Source organism: Calliphora vicina, chromosome 4, assembly GCF_958450345.1.
Source record: "Calliphora vicina chromosome 4, idCalVici1.1, whole genome shotgun sequence".
NCBI lineage: Eukaryota > Metazoa > Arthropoda > Insecta > Diptera > Calliphoridae > Calliphora > Calliphora vicina.
Window position 1 is genome coordinate 57381209 of NC_088783.1, and position 13712 is coordinate 57394920.

Here is a 13712-nt window from a genome sequence, read left to right on the forward strand (position 1 = left end):
CCTCAAGGCATGGGCCTTTTTTGTCCTTATTTTAAAAAAAGTTCAAGGGTGCACATGTTAAATTTTTGAAGTACTTTAAAATAAAATTCTTAGTAAATGCGAAATTATGCTCTCTTTTGTTATGTCTTATTTCTGACTTTCTGGTTGTATTGTCCGTTTTGGTGTATTTGGTGTTCTACAGTGTAACCAATCAGGATCGGCTCCTGTTGGCTATGAGAGCCAACTGATATAAATAAAATACTTACATAAGGAAATAATATGTATGTCTGATATTATAATATAATTAAACAGGCCTCATTTAATTTAAATAATACAAAATTGGAATTAATACAAATGCATTTACAAAATTATTTAAGGTGAAATGTGTAGAATTAAAGAAACCGCCCCTAAGTTGATAATTAATTCTTTATAATCTTATAATTATTTGTGGGACCTTGACTGTGAACTTGGTATAGTAATATACGTATGTTGTTTCAAATCAGCTTTCCGATGCCCTAAATGACCAATGTGGCATGATCTGTGTGGCACGTAGTTGAAACCACGCGTTATTGGTGTCCATATTATTACATTCAGGCCAAAAGAAGTTGATAATCATCGACCTATAGCGCTCGCCGGCGTGGTCAACGTCGTTCTCATAGAATAATGGACCGATGACATGCCAGCACAAATTTTTCAGTTTAATTACTTTTGAAAATCAACTCTTTTAACAAATGGCACGTATAAATTAAAGGAAATAATATTTTTAACAGGTTCAGATGTTAAAGTTACGTATAAATGAAAAGAAATTATATTTTTAACAGGTTCAGACGTTACAGTTATATTAAATATCATTGGAACTCCTTTCCTATAATGTCTAGATGAACTATCAAGTATGAATTTTAGACCCATCCACTCTTTCATCAGATAATCTGGTTGGCTCACCTTGAAATAACGGATGTATTACAAATATTCTGCCGATTACTTCCTGGGTATCACAATGGGAAATGGGATCAATTTTGAATGGACCCAAGTGAGGTACTTTACGAGTGGTTGCCCATGAAACCTAACCTAACCTAAGACCACTTTCACATTAGGCAATTTGCAAACCCTGCATCAAATTAAACTTAACATTAATTTCAGGTAAAACGAACGCATGTGATTATTCGTGATTTTTATTTAACTCACTCACATTGGTGGAATGAAATGTTCCAGTAGAAATTAAAAATGATACTCTAATTATTTTTATTAAATTTTAAATTTAAGGGAAATTGGAAAATTGTAAAATTTTACAAATCGGTAATATTTAATACATCACATCTTTCTACGTTTCCTAATAATTTCGTTTTCAAAATTCAGTTTACATTAATATTTTGTGTTTCTTAATAAAAAAAATGGCCATACATTTTATTAACAAAGGACCTTCTTTTATATGCAATATTTTTGATGTAAATGATAAATTAATGATGAAATTTGATGAAAATACTTTGTTAATAATATTATAAACATTTATAGTAAAAAAAAATACAATAATAATATTGAACTTACCTTAGTGTAATTATTTGCTGTGTCCGGTTATCGAATTTATAAAAAACACTATACATGGAGAAATTTGCAAATAACCGTTAATCATACACTAACAAACGGTCAAACGACAGCACACATTAATTAATAAACGAAGATTAATGATACGCGAATACTGTGAAGAAGAAATTAATCAAGAACAAAAAAGAAGGAGTAAGCAAAAAACAAGTTTCAAGATGATGCTGTTGTTGTTATTATTTATACGAGTATAAAGTTAGTTGCTGTTGTAGTTGTTTTATGTTTTGTTATTTTGAGAAACCAATGCAACAACAACAATAATTTATTAAATGGATACTAGAATCATAAAAAACGTAAGTCAAAAGATGGTGACAACAAACTAAAAAAAAAGCACGCACGTACACACATTCACACTATTATACAGATATATTCAATGGCATCAATAGAACCAGTTCAACTGGGTCTCCACAAATGATATTTTTTTTTAAATTAAATTTTTTAAATGGCACTTTTTATTTGTATACGAGCATACACATATAGCTAATTGTTTAATTTTTATTTATAACAAATTCATGTCTGCCTTAATTGTTAAATGTGTTTTGCAAAAATTTATATTTGTTTGGTTTATTTTTAGTTTGTTTACATTAGAACAATAACTATTTATTTATCACTTTATATTTGCGTGTATTAACTTATTTATTGCTTAATTTGTTACTGCTGTTTTGAAGAAAATTGTTTTATAATGATTTAATAATTAAGTTAGTTACTACTACTTGTTATTATTGTGGTTTAAGGAGAACTGTTACCGGTTTCTTGCAATTGCCTGTGACGACTACTGTTTTTTTTTTTACCAACTTTGTTCTTTTAAGTTGTCTTCTTTACCACCACCATCATCATCTTCGTCGTCGTCATCATCAACACGATGAACAACGGCATGGTGGCTACTCGTCTTGAGCAGTTGCCACAAACAACAGCATCTTGTCTTTAATACATTTACACATAAACACCACCAAACACTTCAGAGCATCATCAACCCAACCAACTAACCATCCTATAAACTTATTTGGGAACGGACACAAAACACAATTTTTTTTTTATAAAATAACTAACAACGTCGACACATCTGCAGCAGATTTAGCTACTGCAAATAAAAAAAAGCTGTTTTCTCTTCTTTTGTTGGTTTTGTTACATTCCAAGCTAAGTTTGTTACAAGTTTTTTTCTTCTTAAACTTATTGTTGTTGGCATTAAATAAATGACCGAAAGTTAACATAAACTACAACAGCAACAAACAAAATCACTTTACATTAAATTTAGTTTTTATTATTATTGTACGAAAACGTTATTTTTAGACCCATAAAAATGTTCGACAAATTTAATTATTTATGGACGTGTTTGGTTTTTTAAAGATTTTTGTTATAAATTTATTTTCTATTTACATTTTAATTCGTTTGTTTAGTTTTTAGCTTTTCTTGTTAAGTTTTCAGTTCTATACAATTCTAGTTAATCACACGCGTTACAAGAATACGAGTAAATAATACAAAAGACATCTTTTCTTTCTAAAATCCAATTCAAAACTAAATGAAATAGAAGGAATTGTAAAAAAGCAAATAAGAAAAAAATTGTTATTTTGTTATTCGCTTTTTGTCACGTATTCGCAAATAACCCAGGGTTGTTTAATGTAAACACAGAAACCGGAAAAATACAACTCTATTTAACAGGGCGACACGAATATGTTAATATGATGAAAATGAATTTAAAACAGAAATGTGGGGGAAGGCACATAATAAGAAAAAACTTAAAATAACGGTAAACTTGAATTAGTAAAAATAAAATAATGATGCAATAAATTTAAAACAGAAATGTAAGCGTACATAATGAGAAAATACTTAAAATAACGGTATTTTTATTATTTTTAAGAAATTTTCACATTTTTCAACTTAAATTTTTTGAACTGAAAGAAAAAAAATCTTAAAAATTATAAATGTTTTTTATGAATTCTATTTGAAATCTTACACTAATCTGACGAAACCCTAAAAATATGACCAAACATGTTTTGCAATTTGCGAAATTAACAATTTAATCACACATTCAAACGACAACACTCATTTATATTTTTTTTGTTGCAATAAATGGGTTGGTTGGTACACGTGATAAATTGTTTGCATTCAATAAATGTTTAACAACAAACAATAAACCACCACTAACATATTTTAACAAATTAGCAAAAACAACAACAAATTATCAACACAACGTAAACATGCGCTTAAACGTCAGACTTTGAGATAAATTTTTATCTGACACGTACTACAACAATAAATATAGACAAACACAAGAACTGTATTTATTTTATATTTTTACTCCCCACTAATACGAAACGTTTATCTCTGTGAGAGAATGAAAACAACAACAAAAATCAACAATATTGAAAAAAAACTAAACAAAATTAATTTTCCGCTTGTTCATATATACAATATACAGTGACGAGCGAAAATGTTAAACTTTGAATATTAACCTTTCACTACCGTTCTATAAGCAGCCCAACATTTTTTTCAACAAAAAAGTTTTAATCTTTATCTTAAAATATACCTATTAAGATTCGGTACTAACAAATATAGCTCTCCTGTTTTTATTATATCAAGTATCCAAAATCAATTCAATATAAATAAGTTTCATATAGAAAGAAATCACACGACCTAATTTCATGACGATCGGTCCATAATTGGTCACAGCTTCCATATAAAGCCCACTTCCGAAAATCACTTACAAAAATAAATTATTGAAATTTTAAAAAATATTTTTGCTATTTTAGGGTATTAATGATCGGGCTCGACCGACTTTCTTACTTGTTTTAAATTAGCCCTAATAAAATATCACTTACATATGTATTTTGTATTCAGAACCCATTAACCAACATTCGAATCTCTTTTGCTCTCCACTGTATCCACTAGTAGCTGAGTACTAACTACACTGTGTTGAAATTATGCCGCTAGCAAATGGCTGATTCTAAATATAAAATAAAAATCTACAACAAAAAAATTAGTATTCTTTTTTTCTTCTTTGCAGGCGAATTTTGTACATCGTTAATACTTTTTAAAACTCTGTGTTGTAGATTTTGCTCTCGTGGTCGGACGTTGTGTTTGCCGTAAATTCGTTGCCAAATAATTTTTAATTTAAAGAAAAAAAATCTTATTTAGAGCTGCTGCGCTGCGGTTGGCTAATAATATAAATTATTATTTAAGAAAAATACAAAGTAATTTTGAATTTATTAATTAAATTAAAAAAACATACCAACAAAGTTTTTCGAGTGTAATAGTTATCAAAAATAATGGAAAACTAAAGAATAACCAAAAAAGGGGTTAAATACCTTACAGGGGGTCGTTATTTATTACTCAACTCAACGTTTAAATATTGTTTACGCCAAATTTTAAAAAAAAATTCCAGTCATTCATTAAAACCAAAAACAAGTGCAAAAATATTTATAAAAAAACGTCTTTTGTTTAACCAAATTATTGAAGAAATCTTGAATTTTAAGAAAATATTTAAATAAGTGTATTTGTGTGTGAGTGTGTCTGATTGCGTAGATTCTATCTTTTTTTTTGATTTTGGTACATCTTTTGCTACAAATTTATGTGTTTATTTTTGGAGCTCCTAGACCGTGCGGGTATTTCACTTTATTTTCATCTCTATTTATTCTCTCTCAATTTTATGTTCTCTCTCCCCCTTTGTTTTTTTTTTGTATGCATTTTCTTATCTAAACAAAATAGGAAAATGCACACACACCAAGATATGAGATTTGTATAAAAGATGTGGAAAAACAAATATAAAAACAACTTTGCAAAATACCGCTAGAAAATTTTTTTAAGCACCACAATGTTGTTTTTTTTTAAATATTGTGTAAATTAATTTAAAGACAATTTGCTTGTTTTGGCTTGTCTATTCATATTTTTATTAATTATATAATATTAGCAAAGAATTTTGTTAAAATATTGAAGTGATTGATATTTATTTATATATTTGTGTATCTATGTTCATGTATGTTTACTTCTGTGTTTGTTTTTTCACCACAGAGCTTAAAAATAGTTAATTCTTGAAAATATTTTGTGCATATAGTAGATATTTTAAAGCCAAAAAAGCATAGAACATTTTTGGCTCTCCCTCTTAGCTTAGGAGTTATAAATTGTGTTTTTATAAATATGTATAATAAATTGTAAAAAATAACACAAAAAAGTAAATTTTAATCCAAAATTTTTTATTATTCGATGGATCAATTTGCTGGTTTTCAGCATAAACCAGTGACTTCAAGTGGGCCCTCAGTAAATAATCAAGAGGTGTAAAATCGCACGACCTTGGAGGAAAATTGACAGGTTCATTTCTGGAAATCAAGTTATCGCCAAATATTGATTTCAATAAATCGATGGTTGCGGTCGCCGTATGGTGCCCGGATCAATGTCATCCATATTTTCAAACAAAAAATCATTGATCATGGTGCGGTAACGATCTCCATTGACCGTAACACTTCATTTTTGAAGAAATAACGATTATGTGCGCCATAAAAATCACGAAGTCTCTATAAGTATCGCGAATGGATAACTGATTGTCAAAGTAAATTTTGGATATTTTGGTAGCGTTGTTCAAGTGTCAATCAAAAAGTGTGAGCAATATGACATTAACCCTCTAATGCTTAAGCATACCCAAGCCACTCATCGCAAAAATGCAAATAAATGCAAATATAACTGATTTTTCATTTCAAAAACTCATGTAACAGTTGTAAAAAAAATGTACTTAAATTAATTTAAAGAGATTTCACAGTCTTTGAAATTAAATATCTGTTATATTTGCATTTATTGGCATTTTGCGATGAGTGCCTTGAGGCATGCTTAAGCATTAGAGGGTTCTATCGGGCTTAAAATTGTTGACGGGAATTTTCGGAAATTTCTTTATAATTTTTCTATAAATGTTTCGTTGTGATGGCCAAATTTGTTTTTAATTGAATGATTTCATTATTTCCATAGTTTTTTTGGTTCTAGCAACATATAGGCAGGCAAAGAAGCATTACGGTTGAAATAACCTAATTTTTTTCGCTTAACTACAATTTTCACCCACAGTTGGAAATTTCGGTCATTAAGTAAAAGTCCGGGAATTTAGGAAGCATAGTCTCCAGTCAAAAACAATATGATTTGATAAACACTTGCAATACATAATAACTGTCGTAAATTTCGTTAAAATCGGAGATGAGAAATCCGACTGCGGTCCGCTTTGGGATAGATAATCCTAACAGCTACTTTGGATGTAATGAAGATGTCGTTTGTGAAGTATGACTTTGATTATTCCAATAAAGCTTTAAGCAACGAAAATCATTAGAAATAATACAATTTTTGTTTTAAATCCCTTAAATCGGAAAAATATTCCGTTATATTTGTTTTATTTAGTAAATTTTTTCCTAAATTTTTTTCAAACCTTGTTGTCAGATGTATCTGAAATACATAATTAAACAAATCATCAAAAGACTTAATTTGACATTCAGTTTGTTGGGTTGTATCTCTGCTCCGGAATGACCCGAATCTTACTGACGACAGTTATTTTTTTCCCTCAATTACTCTGTCTTCTCAGCAAACCAGATGAGCCCAGATGACTAAGAGAGGCCAGAATTGTTTGGGCAACATAAAATGGATCACCAGGATCACTATCACATTCAGATGCAGGATCCTCTTCCCAAGTCTTCTGGATGTACAAGACATCTTCCCAACCTACGTTGACAGTTGTCGTTCCAATCGTTTCCACTACAATTGGATATTCGCTCCGGGAAGACCCGAGTTTTACTCGGCCAAAGTTTATCCACTCAGCGACAGCTGTATTAGTGGGAAATGTTTTCCCCATGGAAGAAATTTCGGCAATAGTAATATTTTGTAGTACTCAGGCTAACAATTTAAAACTTGGAGTTATATCCTCTTTCCGCATCACGATATATTTGCCATCTATAATAGTTAATGTCCTAAGCTGGGAAGATATTTATATTCAAGCTACATATGCGATATTATGAAACGATTGTCTATCCCGTTTTAATAGCATTTATCCTCAAACTAAAACGAATTCATGTAGCAGATTTTAACCAATAATCTTTACAATTGCTACCCATTCCCACGACAGCCGGTTCTACGCACCGGAATGACCCGAGTTCACTCGGCCAAGGGCTGTCAACTCAGCAAAAGCTGCTGCTACAACAACAACAGCAACAATTGCTACCCGTACTTTGAAAAAATAGATAGCACCGTATCGTACATGAATTAGGTTAACGAACATACTCTCAGAGTGTTATCAATCATTTGCTTGATTAAACACTTTCAAATCTCTGATATATTGAATTTATTATTAATTTATGTTTTATTAAAATAAAACTATAATTAATGATAGTGTGATAAGCTAAATACAATATTGGTTGTAGAGATTTATTTGTAAACGTATTTGATTATATTGATGCAAATAAATTAATTATTAATGTTAAATAATGTGTTTAATTTCCCAATAAAATTAATAATAAATTTTAAAAATTTCAATAGATTTTGTTAACAATGAAAATAATAATTTCCCATTTTTTTTTTAAATATTTACAAATACCTAGAACTGAACTAGACTAGAACTGATATAATTGGTCAATTCACAGTCATATTGTCATAATGTCCTAATATATCACGACTAGGCAGCTCGGCTTAACCGACTCTTAAGCATTCGGTGCAGGTCTCTGCTGGTTGGCATACAGAGTAGTATTATTTTATGAAATTTTTTGTGAAATATTAGGACATTATGACAATATGACATGATAAGAGACCTTGTGAATTGACCAAATATTTTTAAATATTTTGTATATTCGTCTAGTATTTCTACTTGTGGTAAAGTGTTATGACGACATCAAAATGTCATACAGAATCCCAGACGAATGGAGCGTCTTCCAGGCAGAGATTCTAGCAATCTGGAAAACCACGGATTAGTGCTGAACTGTAAGAGGGCTTTAGAAGCGTTATTGGATCTATACACAATCAGATTGTGTTGGGTAATGAGATAGCAGATGAACTGTCCAGACAGGGATCTGATCTGGACTATATTAATAGGGACTGGGAGGTTTAACCTCCTATATGCCACTACTATAGGTTGATCTTCCAAGTAGGAAGGATTGCAGGGTGCCTAGTGCTATTTGGCTGGATAGAAAAAGTCTCTAGTCTTTAGGCGCAGCGATAACTGGGCATTGCTCAATTGAAGCCTTCATTGGTAAATGGGATATGGATGAACAGAACTTCTCTTGGTTGTGCGAGGATATTGAGGAACTAGATTACAGGGTCTCAGGCAAAAATGGCTAGGGGAAAGATTCCATGATAAACTGTGGAATATAGCTAAATATGATCTAGGAAATCCAGGCTTTATCAGGGGTATAGACTGCCTGTTTTAGATAACGGGACTCTGTGAATCCCAGTCTATACTTATATCCTGTCCTTTTTCTTTGGACTGGGTTTCTCACTTATTTATCTTTATGTCACCTGACTTCTTTCTTTTTCTCTCCAATTTCATTTCTTCTCTTCACAATGGATCCTTCAAATCTATCTATCTAATGTGTTATGAAGGTACTTGTGTTCTGGATCCTTATAGATAGCGGATGTCCGTTTGTCTGTCTGTCCGACTGTCTGTTGAAATCAACTTTCCGAAGCCCCCAAATAACTTATATACACGATTCATAGATCAATATCTCCTGAATTCTTCCGGCTCGGTTACTATTTAAATTCGATTTTTGAACTATATCTGGATTACTAAGTCATTAATATAGACAATATGGATATCTAATGAAGACCTTTGCAACGACGTATATAAGACCATAGTAAGTTGGCACTACAATGAAAAAAATTTTTTTAAATGTAAAAAATTTAAAAAAAAGCAATTCGAAAAATTTTTTTTTCCAAAAAATTAAAAAAATCACTTCGGAAAAAAATTTTTTGTTTTCAAAAAAATATATATAAGTATAATTTGGTGAAGGGTAAGATTCGGCACAGCCGAATATAGCTCTCTTACTTGTTCAGTGTTAAATTTTGCCTTAGATATTAATTAAAAATATGTTTTCAAATAATAAAATAAAAATATGTTTTGAAAGAAAACAGCATTAATGAGAGAACAAGTAAGAGAGCTATATTCGGCTGTGCCGAATCTTATATACCCTTCATAAAAGATACTTCAAAATACAACTTTTAAATATTTTTAGGTAAACAAAATTAATTTTTTTCAAGTTGAAAAAAAAAATTCGATTGTTATTTTAATTTTTATTTTTTTAAATTTTAAAAACTTTAAAATTTGATTTTTTATGGAAAAAAAATTCGGGTTTTGCTGATTTTAAATAGGAAACTTGAAAGCATGTCTGACAGAATTATTGAAAATTGGGCTCCCGAAGATATCTGGGGTCTTCAGAAAAATGATTTCAACAGACAGACGGACAGACATGGCTTAATCGACTCCGTTATCTATAAGGATTAAGAATATATATACCATTGGTAGGCAAAAAGAGGCATTTAATTTGTGTGCTCTTTTGGGTAAAAAATGAAATATCCACAACAACATCAAGAAACTGAATAAATTGTGTGTATTTTTACGCTCTATTACGCTCTTTTGTTCACATTCGGGTTGTTTGACGAAAATCATCGTAAGCTGAACAATATGAACGCCTACCATGGATATATACTTTATAGGGTCGGAAAATTATATTGTGGAAATTACAAACGGAATGACAAACTTATATATACCCTTCTCACGAAGGTTAAAGGTATAAAAATATGTTTCGAAATAAAACAGCATTAATGAGAGAACAAGTAATAGAGCTATATCCGGATGTGCCGAATATTATTTAACTCTCACCAAAGTATACTTCAAAATAAAGATTGAAATAATAATTTTTTTTTTGCTGAAAAAACTTTATTAGTGAACAAAATTTGTATGGCAAACAAATATTTTCATTGTGAAAAAAAAAACTAGACATACAAAATATTTTTCTCGATTTTGACCTATTGAAGGTTCGAATTATTATGACGTTATATACTTCGTTGGAAAGGTGTTTGAAATATATATCATTAGATATCTATATTGCCTATATTAATGAATTAGTAACTCAAATGCAGATCAAAAATCGATGTAGTCGTGCTGTTTTGCTTATATTTCAGCCATTTGTGGGCTGATTATCTCGATTTTAAATAGTCGAAACCGAACCGGGACTATAGCGGATATATTGATGTATGAATCATGTATGAAAGATATTTGGGGGCTATGGAAAGTTTATTTCAACATACAGACGGATAGACGGAAATAGCTACATCGACTCCGCTATCTTTAACGATCCTGAATATTTATTATACTTTATGGGGTCGCAAATGAAAAAATTTAGAAATTACAAACGGAATGATGAACTTATATATAACCTCACATAGTGAAGAGTATAATAACATCAACAAATTTTTGTTTGCACAAAAGTGTAATTAAACGTTTTTTATTAAGATAAAGTGGGTCAAGATACAAATTTAGATAAAGTTGTATTTATCTTTTTATTTAAAACTAAATTAGATTTGTTTAACATATAAAATAATTTAATTAAAACTTTTATTTTCCAGCTCCGAACGCACAACAAACTTAAGCATAGAATTAAAAAACACAAACTTCCAACATGGATCCCGAAGCATTTTTAGATATGGCCAATCAGGTCATTAAATTGAAAATGTTCCCATATTTCGATATAGCACACAGTTTATTAGCCGCCCTAGCAGTACGTGAAGATTTAGGTTCAAATGCTCAGGCCTTCTCCCGCAAACATCCGTTGGCCTGTTGGCTATCCACCATGTTGGTGATATTTTCGGGTGCTATGGTAGCCAATGGCTTGTTGGGTGAGCCCATATTGTCGCCCCTCAAAAATACACCACAATTAATGGTGGGCACAGTTGTTTGGTAAGTTGTTTTGTCCCAGCAAAAAAAGTGAGGAAGAAGATGCAGAATTTTCACAACAAATAGCATGCTTGATGTACTTCCAATTTTGGTGAAAAAGCTATGAATTTTACATTAGCTTGTCATTGGAGGGATGTTGTTCATTTTTGACAACTTTTTACTTAATAAATTCGATGCTTTCGATGCGATTAAATTTCGATTTTAAGGTGTTATTTTAATGTAGGTAGTGGATACCTATATTTTTTGGCATCTTGGATGGAAATATAAATAATAGAAAAAAAGTGATGTAATTGAGCATTTATGAATTGATTTTAATGTAGTTAAAAAATTTATGAAACAATGGTTGATTAATTTTAATGATTAAAAAATGTAAAAATTGTTTGTATACCAATTTTTACAGGTTTTAATAAATTTTATAAAATTCAAAAAATGTAGGAAACAATTACATCAACGAAGTATTTATAATTCAGTGTCAAATACCCATATTTAAAATCACATCTTCAGAGGTAGAAAAGATTCATTTGCAACTTTAGATGTGATTAAAATGTCATATGTAAAGATGCACTTCCATTATTTTTTGCTGGGGTTATATTTAAAATCAAATGAAATAATAATTTTCGGTTTGTTTGTTTAAATTAGGTACATGGTATTTTATACTCCCTTTGATATTGGTTACAAAGTTGCGAAATTTTTGCCCATTAAAGTGGTGGCCAGTGCTATGAAAGAAATTTATCGTGCCAAAAAGGTGTATGATGGTGTTTCACATGCTGCCAAATTGTATCCGAATGCTTGGATTATTATGATTATTATTGGTACTTTGAAGGGCAATGGTGCTGGTTTTACAAAACTATTTGAGCGTTTAATACGCGGTGCTTGGACTCCAACGGCCATGGAATTTATGCAACCTTCTTTGTAAGCAATTTTAACTAGATATTCATATTTAAAGATGTTAATATTTAATTATTATTTTTATTACTTGCAGCTACACAAAGGCTTCCCTTTTGGCTTCCATTATCTTCGTTTTGGATAAGAAAACTGATTGGATTTCCGCTCCTCATGCCTTGGTCTACTTTGGTATTGTGATTTTCATGGTCTACTTTAAATTGTCCTCGATTTTGTTGGGCATACACGATCCCTTCTTGCCGTTCGAAAACTTGTGCTGTGCCATATTCTTTGGTGGCATTTGGGATAGTTTGGCTAAGATTTTGGGCCGCGGCCAAGCCAAAGAAGGTGAAGGCAAAGATGTTAAAAAGAGCAACTAAAAGACTTGCATTACTCAGCAAATTACTAATATGTTAACAACTGCAGCCTAACAACACAACAGGCCAAAACGAAAACGAAGTCGATTTGAATTTAAAACATGTTTTAATTTTTTTAATTTTTTGAAAAACGAAAACGAAATGCAACACAAAGAAGCCACCTATCCTAACAACCAACACTTTAAACGGACATCTACGAATTTGTTTCTTTTATGAAAAAAAACCATCAAACATTTGGCCATTTGTTTTCTTATATACATAATTCATAATTTTCATGAATTGATTTTATTTTAAACTAGTCGTATTATTCATAAGTCCAAAGTCACTCTTATTATTTAGTAGCCCAGTGGGTGTGTGCTTATTAAATAATGACTGGTGACTTTGCAACACTTTTTTTTAAAACCTAAAATTTTAATTTTTATCATCATATCATCATTAATATTTGCAATTTATTAAATACGCACAATTGCTATTTTAAACAAAATAATATTTTAACAATTATTTTTCCTTTTAATAGAAATACTTTCTAATGCGTATCATTTTGTCAGTTAATTGATAAACATTTAATTGTAATTAAACATATAATCAAACATACAAACATGCATATTTACTAAAAAAAATAGAACAGACTTTAGTGTTTTAAACAAAAAACAATACCAATGATCATTAAATGAAATGTTATGATATAAACAAATTATTTCTAAAATTAAATTATTTTATTCTTTTTTTTAAATTAGATTTTAAGTGATGTTTTTTTTATGAAATAACAAAAATAAAGTGCAATGTATTTGTATGTACTTGTGAATTATAATTTAATTGTATGGTACTTTTAAGAATGAGCAAAATAAAACAACACCTTTTTGAGATACAAACAAATTGATGTTTTTCTATTAAATATCACTATCAACTGATTAACAAGAAATAGTTTTATATTCGGCTGTGCTGAATCTTTTATTCACCAATGTATACAT

The 13712-nt window shown here is 30.1% G+C and overlaps 2 protein-coding genes across 4 annotated transcripts in view; one reads left to right on the forward strand and one right to left on the reverse strand.

The window, feature by feature from the left end:
* LOC135957869 (uncharacterized) overlaps nt 1–3084 on the reverse strand; it is a 54691-nt gene extending 51607 nt beyond the window's left edge. For 2 of the 3 annotated variants that reach the window (XM_065508683.1, XM_065508682.1), the window contains exon 1: nt 1525–1666. Coding sequence is in view for 1 of the 3 variants with exons in the window: in XM_065508684.1 (XP_065364756.1) it covers nt 1525–1580 (56 nt within the window). In the remaining 2 variants the exon portion in view is untranslated. Of the gene's footprint in view, nt 1–1524; nt 1676–2955 lie in introns of those variants that run through there. The other variant, XM_065508684.1, reaches the window with a different exon arrangement.
* Nucleotides 3085–4605: 1521 nt separating this feature from the next.
* On the forward strand, nt 4606–13617 carry LOC135957970 (trimeric intracellular cation channel type 1B.1). The gene is made up of 4 exons (XM_065508819.1): nt 4606–4769; nt 11155–11485; nt 12122–12394; nt 12465–13617. The coding sequence occupies exons 2-4, from the start codon at nt 11208–11210 to the stop codon at nt 12742–12744; spliced, it is 831 nt and encodes a 276-aa protein (XP_065364891.1). The 5' UTR covers nt 4606–4769; nt 11155–11207; the 3' UTR covers nt 12745–13617.
* Nucleotides 13618–13712: the final 95 nt, after the last annotated feature.